General features: G+C 36.9%; 1 protein-coding gene across 19 annotated transcripts in view; it reads left to right on the plus strand.

Moving 5' to 3' along the window:
* Positions 1 to 16,174, plus strand: part of Mef2c (myocyte enhancer factor 2C) — a 163,965-nt gene that overhangs the window by 83,234 nt on the left and 64,557 nt on the right. For all 19 annotated transcript variants that reach the window (XM_031359828.1, XM_031359826.1, XM_031359842.1 and 16 more), the window contains one exon: positions 5,116 to 5,319. In XM_031359828.1, the coding sequence (XP_031215688.1) occupies positions 5,116 to 5,319 (204 nt within the window). The remainder of the gene's footprint in view (positions 1 to 5,115; positions 5,320 to 16,174) is intronic.

The raw sequence follows: 16,174 nt of genomic DNA on the forward strand, positions 1-16,174 counted from the left end.
GTGGCTCACAACCATTTGTAATGAGATCCAGTGTCTTCTTGGGGTGTGTCTGAAGAGAACTACAGTGTATACATATACATTAAATAAATAAGTAAATAAATCTTTTTTTTAGGGTTTTTTTTTAATTTTCTTTATTTACATGTAAATTTCTCCATTCCCAGTTTCCCCTCCAAAAAACAAAGAAACAAACAAAAACAACAAAAACAAACCCCTGTTGCCTCCCCCTTCCCCATGCCTGCCACTCTGCCCTCTCCCACTTTCTGGCCCTGGCATTCCCCTACACGGGCACAGAACCTTCACAGGGCCGAGGTCCACAGAACCTTCACAGGGCCAAGGTCCTCTCCTCCTATTGATGATCGAATTTGAAATCCTCTACTATACACATGCTGCCTGAACAATCGGGAGGAAACGTCTTCTTTAAAAAAAAAAAAGAAAAAAAAAAGAACTCATCAGAAGTTGCAAAGAACGTTTAGTTGATAAATGCAATCATCCCAAGCGCTGAGCCTCCTCTATGTATGGGAATGTAGGCAGAAATGTGTGTGTATGCATTTGGAGGCTCTGTCCCTCTCCATCTCATTTTCTTAAGATGGGGTCTCTCACTGAACCTGTAGCTCAGTGATTATTTAAGCTGTCTGGCCAGTGTGCTCCAGAGATCCACTTGACTGTATACTTAATCCCTAGCCCTGGTCATACATGAGTACCACATCTGCCTTTAAGTGGGTGCTGGGAACCCAAGATTAGGTTCTTATGTTTGCACAGTGGGCAATTTATGGACTGAGTCATCTCCCTCCACCCCATCTTTCGATCCTCCTTTTTCTCTCTGTGCCTGCAACTATAAAAATAAACTTCTATCTTCACACTTCTCCACCCCTCATGATGCATCATCCAGGCACAGATTCAAAAATACTTTTCATTGAACTTTTCTTGAAGTCTGGAGCATCTATACATATGTATACTGTTCCGGACATTCTCTGCTTTCCATAGGATAAATTTCAAAATATTATAATTGCTTTCTTTCTCTCAAGATTCATGGCAGTAACTTGTTAGTGTGTGTATATATATATATATATATATATATATATATATATATATATATAATCTCTAGAATCTCTTATCTTTAAGAGGGTCAATTAGCAAAAGGCAAGTAAAGAAAGTTTCTAGTTTTAACAGAAAATTATATTGAATAAGTCAATTTTTTTAAAATAGAATATTCCTATTCTGTAATCTATATTCAACAACTAGTCATTATGTACCCACAAGTTAGTTGTGTGAAGGCTGATCTGGGATCTTACAAAATTAAAAAGCAGCAAGAAAAACAGAGTCATAAGCAATCAACTCCATAATATAAGAATACTTTAGGAAGTAAAGGCTTATGCAAATTATTGGAGGAACCAGTTTGTGGTGATCTTCACCTGTAGCCCCAACAACTGAGAGGCTGACAAAGAGGGCCCAGTGCCAACATGGGATACATAGAGACCATGTCTCATCCTTTAGTCAATAAAACAATACTGAAAGCTAAGATGAGGAGGAACTAACTGATTTCTGAGTATCCGCATGAAAACGTCTTGGAAGTTATGTTTTAAACTAAGCCTTACCTAGAGAGAGACTGCTAATGGCCACAAAGAAAGGAAAAAGTCATGACACCACAAGCGGTTCTGACCAACTACAGTGTAAGAACTAATTCCAGGGAAGTAAACTGCAGTTCATAATCACTTCAATTAACATCTATTATTTTTTTTCAGTCTTTTTCAGTTTTGGTCTAAAAAGCTAAAGTACAACAATTAAATAATAATGCCACTCCAAATAATTTCGCATGAGGGGAGAAAGAAATTTATTGGTCAAATACTGAATGCTGTTCTTAAGAAAAAAGGTTCTGTTAAGCTTTAAGGCATGTGATGATTGTCTTCTCCAGCCACAGTAAAATGACATGAACTAAAGAAATACTATTTTATGTAATAGAAGCTATAGCATTCAGCACAAATGAGTAACATGGAAAAGACTCAAAAATACTCAGTAGATAGTACACCTCATAACACTGGATGCATAGAAAGTCTTCAGGAAAAACTGTCTCTCACAAGACTTTCATTAATTTCTTTACAATTAGATTATATAAAGCTGTATTCAACAAATATGACTCTTTTCAATTTCAGATTCCAACTTCAATTTCTCATCTCTCCTTAATGGGGTTGTCATAAAATATGTGATATATGTACATTTTCTAGGACTTAAAATTTAGGGTTATTATAAAACCTAATATTGAAGTCAGAAACTCTAGATTTTTCAATGGGAAAATAAAGTGGTCAGTACATACAGTGTATTTCTTCTTCTAATGCAGATGTATTTACCAAACCTCTTTAATTATGATAACTAGATGTTGAATTATAGTGCCCACTCGAATAGTTCTGATTTTATTCTTCTCTCAGTGCACCCTGATTGAAGTAAACACTCGGAAAGAACATCCTTTACTTAAGTGCTGCAAAAACAGTGTTATGTATCACCTAAGGTTCAAAATTGAACTCTATTGAAATAGAGATATGGACTTGTCCCCATTACAAACTATTGTCAGGTTATGAAAAATGTAATCATTACAATACATTATTATATTTAAGCATAAGAGCTCTGAATTGCAATCTTTGTCATTGAGTGGCATATTTTAAATGAAGAGTAATATCTCAGATCTCTTTGGAAAGCTTAATGCTTAAAAACAATTTTATCTAACTATGAACAATGATAAAAAGCATTATAAAATACATTTTGAGTATGCATGAAGAATGTGAACATAATACAGAATTAAATTTAGAGCAATTAAGAGTGGGGTTTGAAGGTATTTTCTTCACTGCATTAATACAGTCATCATTTCATATTGCAGTTTTAATGAAAAGAAGCTATATGCAATACCTTTTTTGACAGGTATTATTAAATAAGTATGCATTATCCAGCAACCTATTTGGTTGAGGAGCATTTAAGAGTAAACACAAATAGTGGATTTAGTGATATTTCTGTCCTACATATTCTTTGATGATGAGTGTTATAATATGTTAAATTCTGAGGTTTGAGTATAGCAGAAACCATATTGCATTGAGACATTTCACCTACAGTTTGTGGTCATGAAATCTGATTAAGAGGTTCCATATATGTGAGACTATTTTACATCAGAGCTTCTATATTTAATACATTTTATCCTATTTCACTAGATAAGACAAGAAGTATGCAGTTAGATTTATGTTTAAATTGCATCTTGAAGAAATGTTAAAATATATTTTGAATAGCTCACTATAATTAACAATAATAGTTATCTATCCATCCCAATAAGAAAGTCTTCAGCCCATCCTTATAGTCAGTCAGAGCTCATCCGAATGAACCAGAATGAAAGTTTATTTTATCAAAAGCACTTTAGAAAAACAGTAAAACCACCACCACCACCACCACCACAGCAACAACAACAATAGATGCTAAGGCAGTGATAGCTACTTTGAAGCAAAGATGCCCAAGATGAAATGTAGATAACGTCTGAATAGAGATTATCTGGGTTAGTGTGGGCTGCAGTAAAAGGGCTTTACGTTGAAGGATAGTCAGTCAGTGAGGATAGCTCAGCCTTGCTCTCCCACCAGGAAAAGCAGCATTCTCAAACAGTTTGGAGACGCTTTATGACACTGAAACGTGCATTTTATTAGTTCTCAGTTGTAGGGATGCTGAGCTTGTGACGAGATAGGCAATATGGAAGGAGATCTTAGAGTGAATGCTGGAGCTAGGCGTTGGAGCTTTTGATAGTCACTGGAGATCATTCATTGGTTTCTAGAATCAAAGGGAAAAAAAGGAAAAGAATGGGGATCTAGATTTAAGAGTTACAGTTAAGTGGGAGTAAAATGTGAGCTGACCTGTATAAGACCCACTGTGTTTAAAGAAAATAAATGCTAAATAAGCCAGTCAGACTTCCCTAGTATGAGCCTCAAAAATTTACGTTTCTTAAAATAATAAATAAATAAATAAATAAATAAATAAATAAGCACATGGCATTGTCAGCCATTAGTTGGAGAAGCTAGTTGTAATTTAAAGGGTTTATGAGCCTTTGCAAGACCAGTCTGCCTTCCTACTAAATCTGTGAGACAATAGGACATGTCTTGGAAGTCTTTTCTGAGAATGATACACTACACAATGCTTGCCTGGAAATACTAGACCACATATGGGTTTGTAGTTAATGATGTTCATGCTGTTGGATGGATTGGCTAGAAGGACAAGCTAACATTTAAAGAACACTGAAATTGCAAGTGTGGGATATGTTCATTTACTGGGACTGGCATGCAGAGCTGGAAACAAGAACCTCAGAGGGCAGTTCCTGAGGGAGAGTGTGGAGTGAGGTTTCACAGAATAAGATGAATAGAGGAGACAATGATTCCAAGCAGGGAGAGCATCCAGGCCAGGAAGCTGCTAGGCTGTCCGTGGTGACATGATAAGGATATGAATGGTTGGGCTGCCTGGGAAGTTGACAAATATTTGTAGGAAAGGGGAAAAAGGTCAAGGATAACAGTTACTGACCTCAGAGAGGAAAATCAGAAACAGGAGAATGAACCCAGAATCCTAACAGTGCTTCCCAATGCCCAGCTAAGTTTCTAGAGAGGGAGTACACTGCCTGAGAGGAGTACCCACAAGCCTGCAAGAGTTGTCACAAGTGGCACAAGAGTAACCAGTTTTATGTGTGTGCTGTTTTAACACAGATCTAAAATATTACATTTATAATGCCATGGCTAGTCTTCAAGTGATTAAAAACAAATCAACCTCTAGATTTATAATTGGGAAAACTGTTAAACATACTGAAGTTGAAGAAGCTGAAAGTTTCAAAGAAACAAGATTATTTCTTCCATCACCTTCATGTGAATGCCCTGAATTAAATCTTATATCTCCAGTTTCCCAGTCTACCACTAGCTAGAAATGGCACATTTTCGAATTGTAGGCAGAAATCAGTTTACATTGTTTGCTTTGACTTTGAATGTGATAGCACCCAAGACTCTGGCAGCTCGACACCATTGTTTGCAAAGGAAAAAAAAAATAGTCGTGTGAATACATACACCACACACGAGTAAGGTTTTTGTCTTTAAAAATGCATTCTTCTTCCAGGTGACTTTTACGAAGAGGAAATTTGGATTGATGAAGAAGGCTTATGAGCTGAGCGTGCTGTGTGACTGTGAGATTGCACTAATCATCTTCAACAGCACCAACAAGCTGTTCCAGTATGCCAGCACTGACATGGACAAGGTGCTGCTCAAGTACACGGAGTACAACGAGCCGCATGAGAGCCGGACAAACTCAGACATTGTGGAGGTGAGCAAAAAAGCTATGAGCGTGGGCTTTCTGCTTTGGGCCCAATACTTTCTTTTCCTGTGTTCCTAGTCCTGTACCTGTTCTTGGGATGTTTACCCCACCTATGACTGCGACATTCTCATTACTCCTCTCAGAATGAGTGTCAAAAGTGGCAAAGTGATGACCCGTATGGGATCTAGACATCAAGGTCCAGGGTCGGATCAATGGCTGCCTCTTTTACAAGTGAGCAGTGTCCACCACTGTGGATCAGGACCCGTGAGTTGGGAACTGTGACCAGATGCTATGTCATCCATACTCACAATCCATTTTAAGTGTATAACATCTTCTCCACCAGAATTAAAACATTTTTTCAGGTGACCTCACTTGAACATTATTATCTATCATGTATATCACCTCTTTCTAACTCATTCTCTCTCTCTCTCTGGGAAAGTAAAGACAGCTAGTTATACAAAATACTGCTTTTCCTCAAAAAAAAAAAAAAAGATATCATTATAGCATTGAAAATGGTTAATATACATGAAGCCAGAAGTCAATTGACAATGGATTTATAAGGAATGGGTCAGTACTACATCTAAGTCAGATTTAGAACACGGTTTGGATCCAACAGAAATAAGTTAGCTGCCATGGAGAACTCTAAGATGTTCTAGGTGGGTAAGGAGCCATACAATTTCAGTGAACCTTTTAAAGTATTTTCAACATGTGTTCTATTTAAATGATGCTTCCTTAAGAGCAATGGCTCCACAACTAAAAGGGAAAGAGAATTTTTCTGCCTGCCTAATTTTTGCATCTCCTGTCCATTCTTGGGACAAGTAGGTTTGTACAGACTTTCCCAGAACTGGAAGAAAGTAAGTGCTTTAGAAGCATGAAGTCCGCAGTTAGATTGTCAGAGTACAGACCATTCTCACAGAATAGGTCTGTCCAGAGGTCCAGCCCTAACTCCATGCAAATACACAAGCCTCCATAACCTTCTTTTTATTACACCCCTTCTAATAATTAGTTATTTAAGACAAATTCTGATTTCTTTCCTTTTATTTGAAGTTTTTGAAGGCATTGTGTTGACTGGGTTTCAAATTTTCATTCTTTCTCACTTTGCCTAATAAGACCAAACAAACAAATTTCAGTTAAGAGTCACGGCATGCCATTTTTGCTTATGTTGGCTAGTAGTCTGCGCCACACACTTGCTGGGATCCTCAAACTTAAGACTGGTAATAACGTTTACCTGCCTTTAAGAAAGTTCTTTTCACAACCACATTTAAACTTGAAAATGCAAACTCAAGCATGAAGGAACTAGTGAGCTGTGACACTTCAAGGTCTTTTGTGTATGTTTATGTGTATGTGTACTGTATGCTTCAAACCTTATCTCACACTACAGCTATAACAACAAATATGCCAGATAACAAACTAAGTGAAAATCTGACGTTGTATTTGATGTCCTTGGACTAGATAGTCCTTCATATGCTCTGAAACAGTAGACCTGTATTAGATGAATTAGAAAGATATGTTGATTTTAAGTTTTGCTTTCAAAGTTTATAATCTTGAAGATTCATATATGGAGTTCTGCAGAGAAGGGTGCTATATGTCTTAAAGGTGACTTCAAATTTGCCCTCTCATATGATATCTTTATAGTCTTGTATGGATGCATATCTGAGAGTTAAATTTCTTTAAAGGCTGTCATAGGAACAGTGGGTCAAGAGTCAAAGATTTGCAGTATCATGGTACGTGGAAAGATGGCTCTCTCTCTGGCCGAAGGTTTCTTATCTGAAAAAATAAGGGGGGGGGCTTGGGGATTGCAATCAGTGGCACAGCTTCTATGCATATGGGAGACTCTGAGTCTCAGTTGTAGTACAGCACAAAAAAACTGAAAATCTTCCGCTACAATATAATTTATAGAAAGACACATTGAAAAACCACAATAAAGCTCTAACTCTATTGTCTTATATTTGATATAAATATATTAAACATCTGAGTCACTCTAGGCTTCTAACTCTCTGGGAAAAATCTAGAGTTTGTGGCTCAATATTTTGAGTGGATACAATAAGTAATTCTAATACATTGTAAGAATTGTGCACCCAGGTAGATTGTCCCTGTAACATTCCTCATGACTCAGCCCTCCTCCATTCTAGAAATAACATTTGATGGAGAAAATTGTAAGGCAGAGTCTCTTTTAGAAAAAGTTTTATATCACTATCATATATATCACTTTTAAAAATATGAAACATTGAAATAAGAAGTCTTGAGGAAAGAAATTTGAGTGGAAAGTGTGTGTAGATGACATGTTCCCTCAAGTAATTAGACACACTAAGTTTCAAATCACTGTAGTGGTATATCAATTACAAGAGAGACTAAGTATCTGCAGTTGGAAGAATTCTCTTTTAGAATAAGTCTAATAGGAAGCCTAAAGTGGAGATAGTTTACTACTCCTGGGTAAAATTTTGAATCTTATTTATTTTAATTTAATGGAATACATTTAACTGAGTAAGTTTAATGAGGAGCATAATATGTTCCATAAAGGGTCATTAGTTTTACATTTCCCATTTGGACCATTGCCTCTCTCCCTTAACCCTCTACAGTTTACTTGCAGGAAGAAAAGGTTGGGGAGAGAGAGAATGTAATGATTGCTAACATAGAGACTGGGGTGCAGATTCCTGCGCCACACCAGAGTAGAGTTATAGGGTCACAGGAAAGTCTGCAATACGTGGGTGTTGAAAAGAGATTTCTCCTTTTAGCAGAAAGCTCTGTGTAATTACCATGTCTTTGCTTGATAATTAGCACTACTGTTACAATGGCACAGAGACACACAAAGGCTTAACAGATAGGCTGAAATAGGGTTTTTTTCCTCCATTGTATCATAATGCAGCTTGAATATCTGTTTAGATACACTATATAAATATGCCAGATTTAGTAAATGTGTTAAAATTGTAATCCATTGTTTAAAAAAGAAACAAAAACAGCTATTGTCTTTAAAATACTTCCTTTGAAGAAAGTCCATTTTGTTTGGCTCCATAGCACATAACTGGGTATTTATCAAAGTGCTAGCTTTCAGGGCTCTGAAATTCAGGTAGTATAAAGTGGTAACTGCCCAGTTACCACTTGTGCCCTAACAGAAGAAACTGTGGATGTTTCTCTCTGGCTATATTCCTGAAGAATGCCTTATTAAATATTTGAGAACGGCCCAAAGGATGTAGATCCTACAGGGCTAGTGTCAAGACATTCTGAGCAGAATCAGGCAGGCATTCCTGTTAAAGATGTAGAACATGGTTACAAAAACTGCCTTGAAAACAACTGGAAGACAAAGGAGCAATGGCCCATAAATACCACATAAGCCGCTGAAAGGAAGGTGGTGGACACTAACAGTTCAACCTCACTACATGACTGTACATGGGTCCTGAAGTATAGTGCAAATGATCTGTGGAGTAACGGAGACCAAGACTAACCATTACCCCATATCCACTTCATGTCTACTAAACATGAAGCCCAGGGGTGAATGTTCTTAGCAGCTAGCCAACACGAGCCTCTCACCACTCAGATGGTCTGTGGAATGGTCATCCAGTCTGGACCAGAAGTCAGGCTATTATGTGTAAATAGAAACAGAATGTAAAAGAAATCCTGGAGTCACAAATGTATCAGTAAAAGATTCTCTCTCTCCCTCTCCCTCTTCCTTTCCCTCTCCCCCCTTCTTTCATGTGTGTATGTATGTATGTGAATGTGTGAGAGAGAGAGAGAGACAAAGAGAGAGAATTTAACTGAAATTATATTTTCTGTCACCCTATTCCTGTTGGATTTAAAGATAACCTAGAAGCCATTGTTGCATAAAAAATGTTTCCTTGCCCATTAAGTGTAGTAAGTGTTAAGGCCTAAATTAGGACTTACAAGGCCTTAAAATAGCTTTTAACCTTTGTTGCCTCAGAGTACCACTGGAAGGTTATACACAATCTAAGCAGTCTTGGAGAGGAGTATAGATCAGCAGGTACAATTTTTGTTGAAGAAATGCAAAAGCAGTAGAATTAGGACCTCTTTACAGAGAAGTATTTCAGAATTTGTTATTTGGTGTAAAATGCAAAAACTACTTCATTTGACCTTCTATTACAGCCAAACCAAAATAGTTTGTAATTATAAAATATAGATTTATAAAACACTTGGCATGTGCTTATATTATAAACAAGTACTTAGCAAAAAAAGCCTGCTTACTGACTTGTTTAGTAGTTTCTAGACTTCTATTTCTTCAATCATTCACCTAACAAAGATTTGTTGAATTCCTGCTATGCGCTACATGCCATGGAATCCATGATGTATAAATATGACCAGAGTACCTCAAGAGCTCTTAGTTCTGAAAGTGTCTCACCAGGCCAGGTGACCCTGTCATTTATTCCTCTTCTGCCTTTGTTTATAACTCAGTTGACCCTGTCCCTTCCCATCCTGCGCTTCAGACAGACTTATATAGACAGACAGATATATTCACTTCCCACACATAAATTTATTTGCCATAAATTTTACCAGGGAAAGGGTGACATAGGATGAGTTAGAGAAGGAAAAAGAAGATAAGGAATAATATAAATACAGTCTCCTATATGAAAGTCTCAAAATTGATTAATTTATTTAAAAAAAAATCACTATCTAGATCTGTCACTTCTTCTGTGTCAGCCACTAGCCGCATGGGGCTCTTCACATTGAAATGAAATAACACTTGGTGAAATTTATGATTCATTTCCTCAGTACCACTAGCCACATTTCAAGTGTTCTGTGGCCATCTGTGGGCTCATTGCTGCTCATTGAACAGGGGAGATCCTCACCCATTGGTTCTCACAGAAGGTCAGTGAGACCACACTGGTCTAACTGAAATGTGAAGAGGGAGGGTTTTAACTAATTGTACCCTCAGAGTAACCCCAAGGTAAATCCTATAATTCATCATAACTTCATTCTTCAAATTGATATATGAGGGGTACATTTCAGAAGTGGCAAACTCTCCAACACTATAACTTTTGAATTTAGAGTATGAAACTTCTTTTAAGAGGAGACCAGTTTGGAACTCAATACTTAGTAAAAACTAAATACACATCTTACCTCAGGCCAATAACCACAGTCAATCAGTAACCTCATTGTCTGGTTAAAACACACCTGCAAGTGGTCTAGACCATAGAGGGGCACTAACCTTGTGGGTGGAGTTGTGGTGCTAGGTAAATCTTTGTCTAAGGGAGAACTGGTAGATCTTCCATGATACCATTTTAAATATTTTTGATGCAACATTGGACCACTGTCTAACTTTATGATTAGTAATTTCTGTTGAAAAGTTCTCTTTAGGAAGAGATTTAAAGAAATAATATCCATGATTTACATTAGAAATATTCCATAGATTTAACATAAAATATAATTGAAATAGTTCCTATGGCTGATGACTAAGGAGGCTTCTGCTGCCCTATGTTAAATCAAGTATAGACTTGTTTTCAATAGACTTTTTTGGAATTATTAACAAAATATTAGCATATCCCATAAATATTTAACCATTCAATGCCAAGCTTTCCAAGGAAAAAAATAAACTGAATTTTATAAAAGATTTTGCAGATTTTCACTTTTGTTTTTTTATATATCTTTAAAAGTTTCACTAAACCTATAAATTATATTTGCATTTGTCCTAATAAGTCAGACTACATTTTTTGATATATTCATATTTCTCATAACTGTACTATAATGTTTTCTATACACCAAATTCTAAAAACCATTTCTTTCCAAAACGATGCTTTTATTTCATTTGCATATATTTTATAAACATAAAAATCTGCTTTGCATCTCATTTATTAAGAAAGCAATCACTGTTGAAGAAGAATGTACATGTTCAATTGCTTAAGTTATATGCATAAGGCAGTAAAACTGGGTTTCTTGTGCTCTCCCCTACTTCCTAGCTCTGGTGGCTTTAACATCATCAATACCACAGACAGGGTCATCAGAGTCCTAAGCAGTGAGAGCAGAAAGGGCCATCCATTTGAAAGCACAGTCTTTTGCCCGGATTAACTTCATCAGGATTAGTCATTACCATTTCTCATTACTACCTTTTCAAATGAGCCTTAATGAACTACAGCAAACCAAAGTCCTCATATCTTTTTTCTCTTAGCAACTAGAAGGAAAAGGGGAGAAAAACACTTAGCCTAGATCAGAATCATCCATTTTGGTGATATTTGCATATTTTGTAGCAAGTAAGATTTGATGATTACAACCTGTTTGAATCAAAGAGAGTAGGCTAGCTGTTGACACCAGGCACATAAATGCTTCATTGCTTGAATTTTAAAACTGCCACATAAAATCTTAAAGGGTAGAACATTTTTTTCAATTGTGGTACTCAATTTATACTGAAATTCAGAAGTGAAGTTTTGGGGACAATTCTCAGTCCTGTCTCAAATTAGAATAAAAGATAATGGTGCATCTTAAAACTGAATTATTTATTTTAGCACATGCATTGTGTTGCAGGAGAAGTTGTGGGTTTTTTTGTTTGTTCATTTTCTTTTGTTTTTTTAAATTACGACTAGTTTTTATTTGATGGAAGGATACAACAATAGGACACCATGAGCACTCAATACACATCAACTTATTGATGCTTATTATAGTATAAATAAAGTCTATGGAAACTTCCTTTTTGTTTTAGTTTCATCTATTCTAATAGTAAAAGTGACTTTTCAAGTGAACTTGAAGTGAAGAAATGTCATTGTTCCGACAGAAAACAAAACTTGGGCTGCAAGGGTTTCCCCATCTGCTGTGCGGGAATGAGTACCCGCAATCAATCTTCAGCACCCATGCACATTCCCACAGTGGAGATGCAAAACCAGCTGAGGATCCCTCAAACTTCTGCCTGACAAAACTACTTTAATCACCAAGACTCAAAGCCCAGTGTAAAACCCTGTTCCAAAACACAGGCAAGACTTACTTCTATCCTTCACATTAAACTTCGCACATGTGCACCCTACACACAGACACACAGTCATTGCCACACAAATGTACACCCAGATGTGTGTGTATACACAAATAGGTAAGATGTAGATATAGACATCGATAGAGACTAAGACGTAAAAGGCACAGGAAACTTAAGAGGAATATTGTTTCTAGTCCTGGCAAAGAGTATGCCTTCTATGTCAAGGTGCATTGATTCCTAGGGAAGACTACATTTCAGGGCCCTCACCTGGATTTAGGAATGATCAATGGGTCAAATTGCCTCTTGCCCAGTCTTGCATTCCTGGTAATGTCCTCCTAAAATGTTGATTCCAGTGTGGTGGGTCTACATGTGACATAGGACTGTGTATTCCTGGCATGCTTCTCCTTGATGCTGATCTTTGTGACAGTTCACTGTCTTCTGCACGGAATTTGAAGCTTTAACTGTACGTTACTTCTTCTGTGTACTTTTACTAGTCAGGGTCATAATATAAAATAGATACTTAGCTTAATACCGGTAATATTTCCTTAAACTGATAGTCAACAAAATTAATTCTTCCAAGCAAAAGTTGGCTTTTTACGAAGTGCCATTGTTAACACCCATTATGACTTGCCAGGCAAGCCACACTTGGGGCAAGCAGGGCATTTGGTCTTCACTCTAGGCTCCCTTTTGCTGTGGCCAGTCATTTGGTAGTGGCTTTCTAGAGCAGGTGAGGAGGAAGTTTCTGAACCCAAATCTGAAGCTGCTGGGGAAGTGTAATGTTCTTGGTTGGGATGAGTCAGAAGGGCAGGAGGACATCTGCCACTGATTTTACTATCCTCATGGTCATGAGAATCCTTAGAACAGGCTGAAAAAGACCATGAAGTTCAATCACTAAAAGAACTATGATTATGTTAGTGGTGCATGTACACTGAACAGGGTACATGGGTAGATTATGTTACAGAACACTATGTATTTCTGATCCAGTAGCTACCTACTTGACACATTCTCCAGTTACATCTCCTTGCTGTTCACAGCATGCTTCCTGTTACCCTCAAATGCAGCCACTTCATAGAGGGACTGAGCAAGGAAAAGAAACTTTCTGTCAATTATCTGTAAAGGTCATAGAGTTAATGACTAACTGGGAGGTTAATTAGATTCTGAAAGCCTCTTCATATCAATTAAATCTCTTATCTCTATGTTTCAGTAAATAAACTCGGTAACTACTCAGGGCTGCTGTTCTGATGGAGGAGGCATTATAAACAGCATCTGTAAATGAGTGTTTGTTTATTCTCACAAAAAAAAACACTACAAAAAAACCTAGATATATGATTCAAGTATGGCACCGCCTCAGTTTCTGAATTGTGTGATGTATTTTTCAAACCAACTTGCAAATCCCCCCTTATTTGTAAACGAATGTCATATCCCTATAATAGCAAGGAGACCATTTCATAGAGAGGAAAACTGAGGTGACAGTGACCCTAGGAGTAGCTAATAACTGAAAAGCAATCTAGCTATTCTTTCAGTTTCTGAAACACAGTATTTTTGAAAAAAGAAATACAGTGTGTGTGTGTGTGTGTGTGTGTGTGTGTCTGTGTGTGTGTGTATGTGTGTGTGTGCAGTGATAAAAGCTCAACAACCAAGTCTTGATTTTTGTAGAGAAGTACTCCCCTCCTGAGTTATATCTTCTGTTCTAATGTATGTTTAATAAATTCTATATTTAGCTTCTATGTTATGATGATAATGGAGTCATTCTTGTCACATGAAATGTCCTGGATAATAGAACTACATTTTACAGAAGCTGAAATAAGTCAGCACTGGTCAGTAAATGGAGTCACTAACCTTATACATGCATATATATTGACATTAAGTAAAGGTTCAGATCTTCTCTTTCACTATCCAGATGTATTTCAAAGTACTCAAGACCCAAATGCAGTTCTAACTTCAAAAATAGCCATGCATATCAAGGCTTACTACAGACAGTAGGAAGTGTCCTGTCAGCCTAACACTCTTATCCATTGAGATAGCTGGCATCAGGGTGATTGGACACCACCTAATGAAGGACATATAGCAAGACTCCAGTGATTGGTTCTCCTTAGCTGTGATTGTGCTGAGTGCATTTCATATTTTAAAAAAGCAGAACTTAGGTGGTCATTTTTGTATCTCGAGCATTTTAATGAAACTTCATCATTTAGTTTGAATTTTCAGAAATATAAATTCTAAAGCCCCACAAATTGGGATTAAAGATCAAAGTTTAAAATTAATTTCAAGGGGATGTAGTTCAGTGTTAAAACATATGCCTACCATGGGAGGTGGTGGGTTTCATTTTCAGCACCTCAAAACACCATTACAGTAACATAACACACCCATTGTCTGACTGCACACAAATTATGTAACTTCTAGGCTACAGGCTCCTCCCTTGAGTTGGTATTGTTTCCATTGAAGTTTCTCCTGGGCCTCTAGTTAGGATTATGGGCTGTAGAAGATGTCAGAGCCTATTGTAAATTGTTTAGTTATAAAATTTATTTATACTTTGAAAGCCAAGGAGGAAGTTCAGAGAATGAAAAAAATAAGATAGCAAAGAGAAACAAGTCCTTAACTTGAAGATGTATATTTTATGCTAATAAATATATAATTTAACAAATAACAGATTTACCATAAGTAGCTACCATTTCATATAAATTAAGAAATTTAAACAAAAGTCAATATAGTGTTTATTTTTTCACAAATATTTAAAAATTAAATGTGCAAGACATGGTACTAAGCTCCCTGGGAAATGAAATGATTGTGCCATGTTCACTGTTCCCGCCCCAGAACAGATAGTCTAACGTGGACAAAACACATAGCTTTTGCTGTTTCATTCAGCAGATAATGGTGATACTGAGTCTGTATGCCAAGCATCTTGCTGGCTGCTGAAGATGCAACTGTAACTACCCTGAACCCCAGCAATCCACACTCTAGAGAAGTACTGCTACATGTAATGTGAGTTATGCAAGGAAAGAGAAATTACAATTTCAAGCACCCAAAGGAATGTCAAAGTCAATTTTAATGGTTTTTATTTTCTTGATCACTTGTTTATGGTTTGGGATGGTGTGCATTTGACGAATCTCTTGGAGCAGGAGTACAGGAAGTTCTGAGCCACCGGATATGGCAGCTGGAAACTAAACTTGAGTCCCTTCAAAAGCAGTATGTGCTCTTAATTGTTGATTGGCCCATCTTCCCAGCCCCTCATGGTAGATTTGTAGATGAAAGAGTAATCTCCAATGATGAGTAGAATACGTTGATGTATATAAGTATTCATTCCCATTTAAAGTAAAAGTAAGATTAATGATCTATAGATTTTCAATATATATTTAAATATTAAAGAATATATAAATGCAATGATAGAGAGTCATAAAATGTATGTACAGACCAGGTTTATCTATGGTATGGATATGATGAGGTTTGATTTCCCATTAGGTTCGATTTTTTAAATATAGGGTTTCTCTGTAAACAGGTGGTTATAATTTTAGGGGGAAAAACATAGAATACATTAGCAAAAGGAGGCAGATATCTTCCAAAAGTTTGATTTAAAAGTTCCACTTTAAAGTTCTGTCCCACACCCTTGACAGAGGAGTCCCCACCCCCCTAATTCTAAAGCAGGAGACTTTGGCTCAGGGGCTGGAAAATTGTTACACACTTGTGTAACATTCCTACAACTTAATGCTCTTCAACTTTTTCTCTCAGTTTAATCATTGGAGAACGTTCTTGATTTCTATAGTCACTGCTTCACATAGTAACAGCTTGTTGTATTATGGTCTGTTAGCCAGAGGGTAGGTTTATTTTTAAAACCCTGAACTCTGAATTTTTCTTTATTTTTCCAAGATTGAAAACAGCTGAAATGCCTGGAGTTACAGGTTGAAGGCTGCTTCACAATGTGTGGGGGAGAGGCTTCCTTCCCTCCTCCGTGTGTATGTGTGT

Source organism: Mastomys coucha, unplaced genomic scaffold (genome assembly GCF_008632895.1).
Source record: "Mastomys coucha isolate ucsf_1 unplaced genomic scaffold, UCSF_Mcou_1 pScaffold8, whole genome shotgun sequence".
Taxonomy (NCBI): Eukaryota; Metazoa; Chordata; class Mammalia; order Rodentia; family Muridae; genus Mastomys; species Mastomys coucha.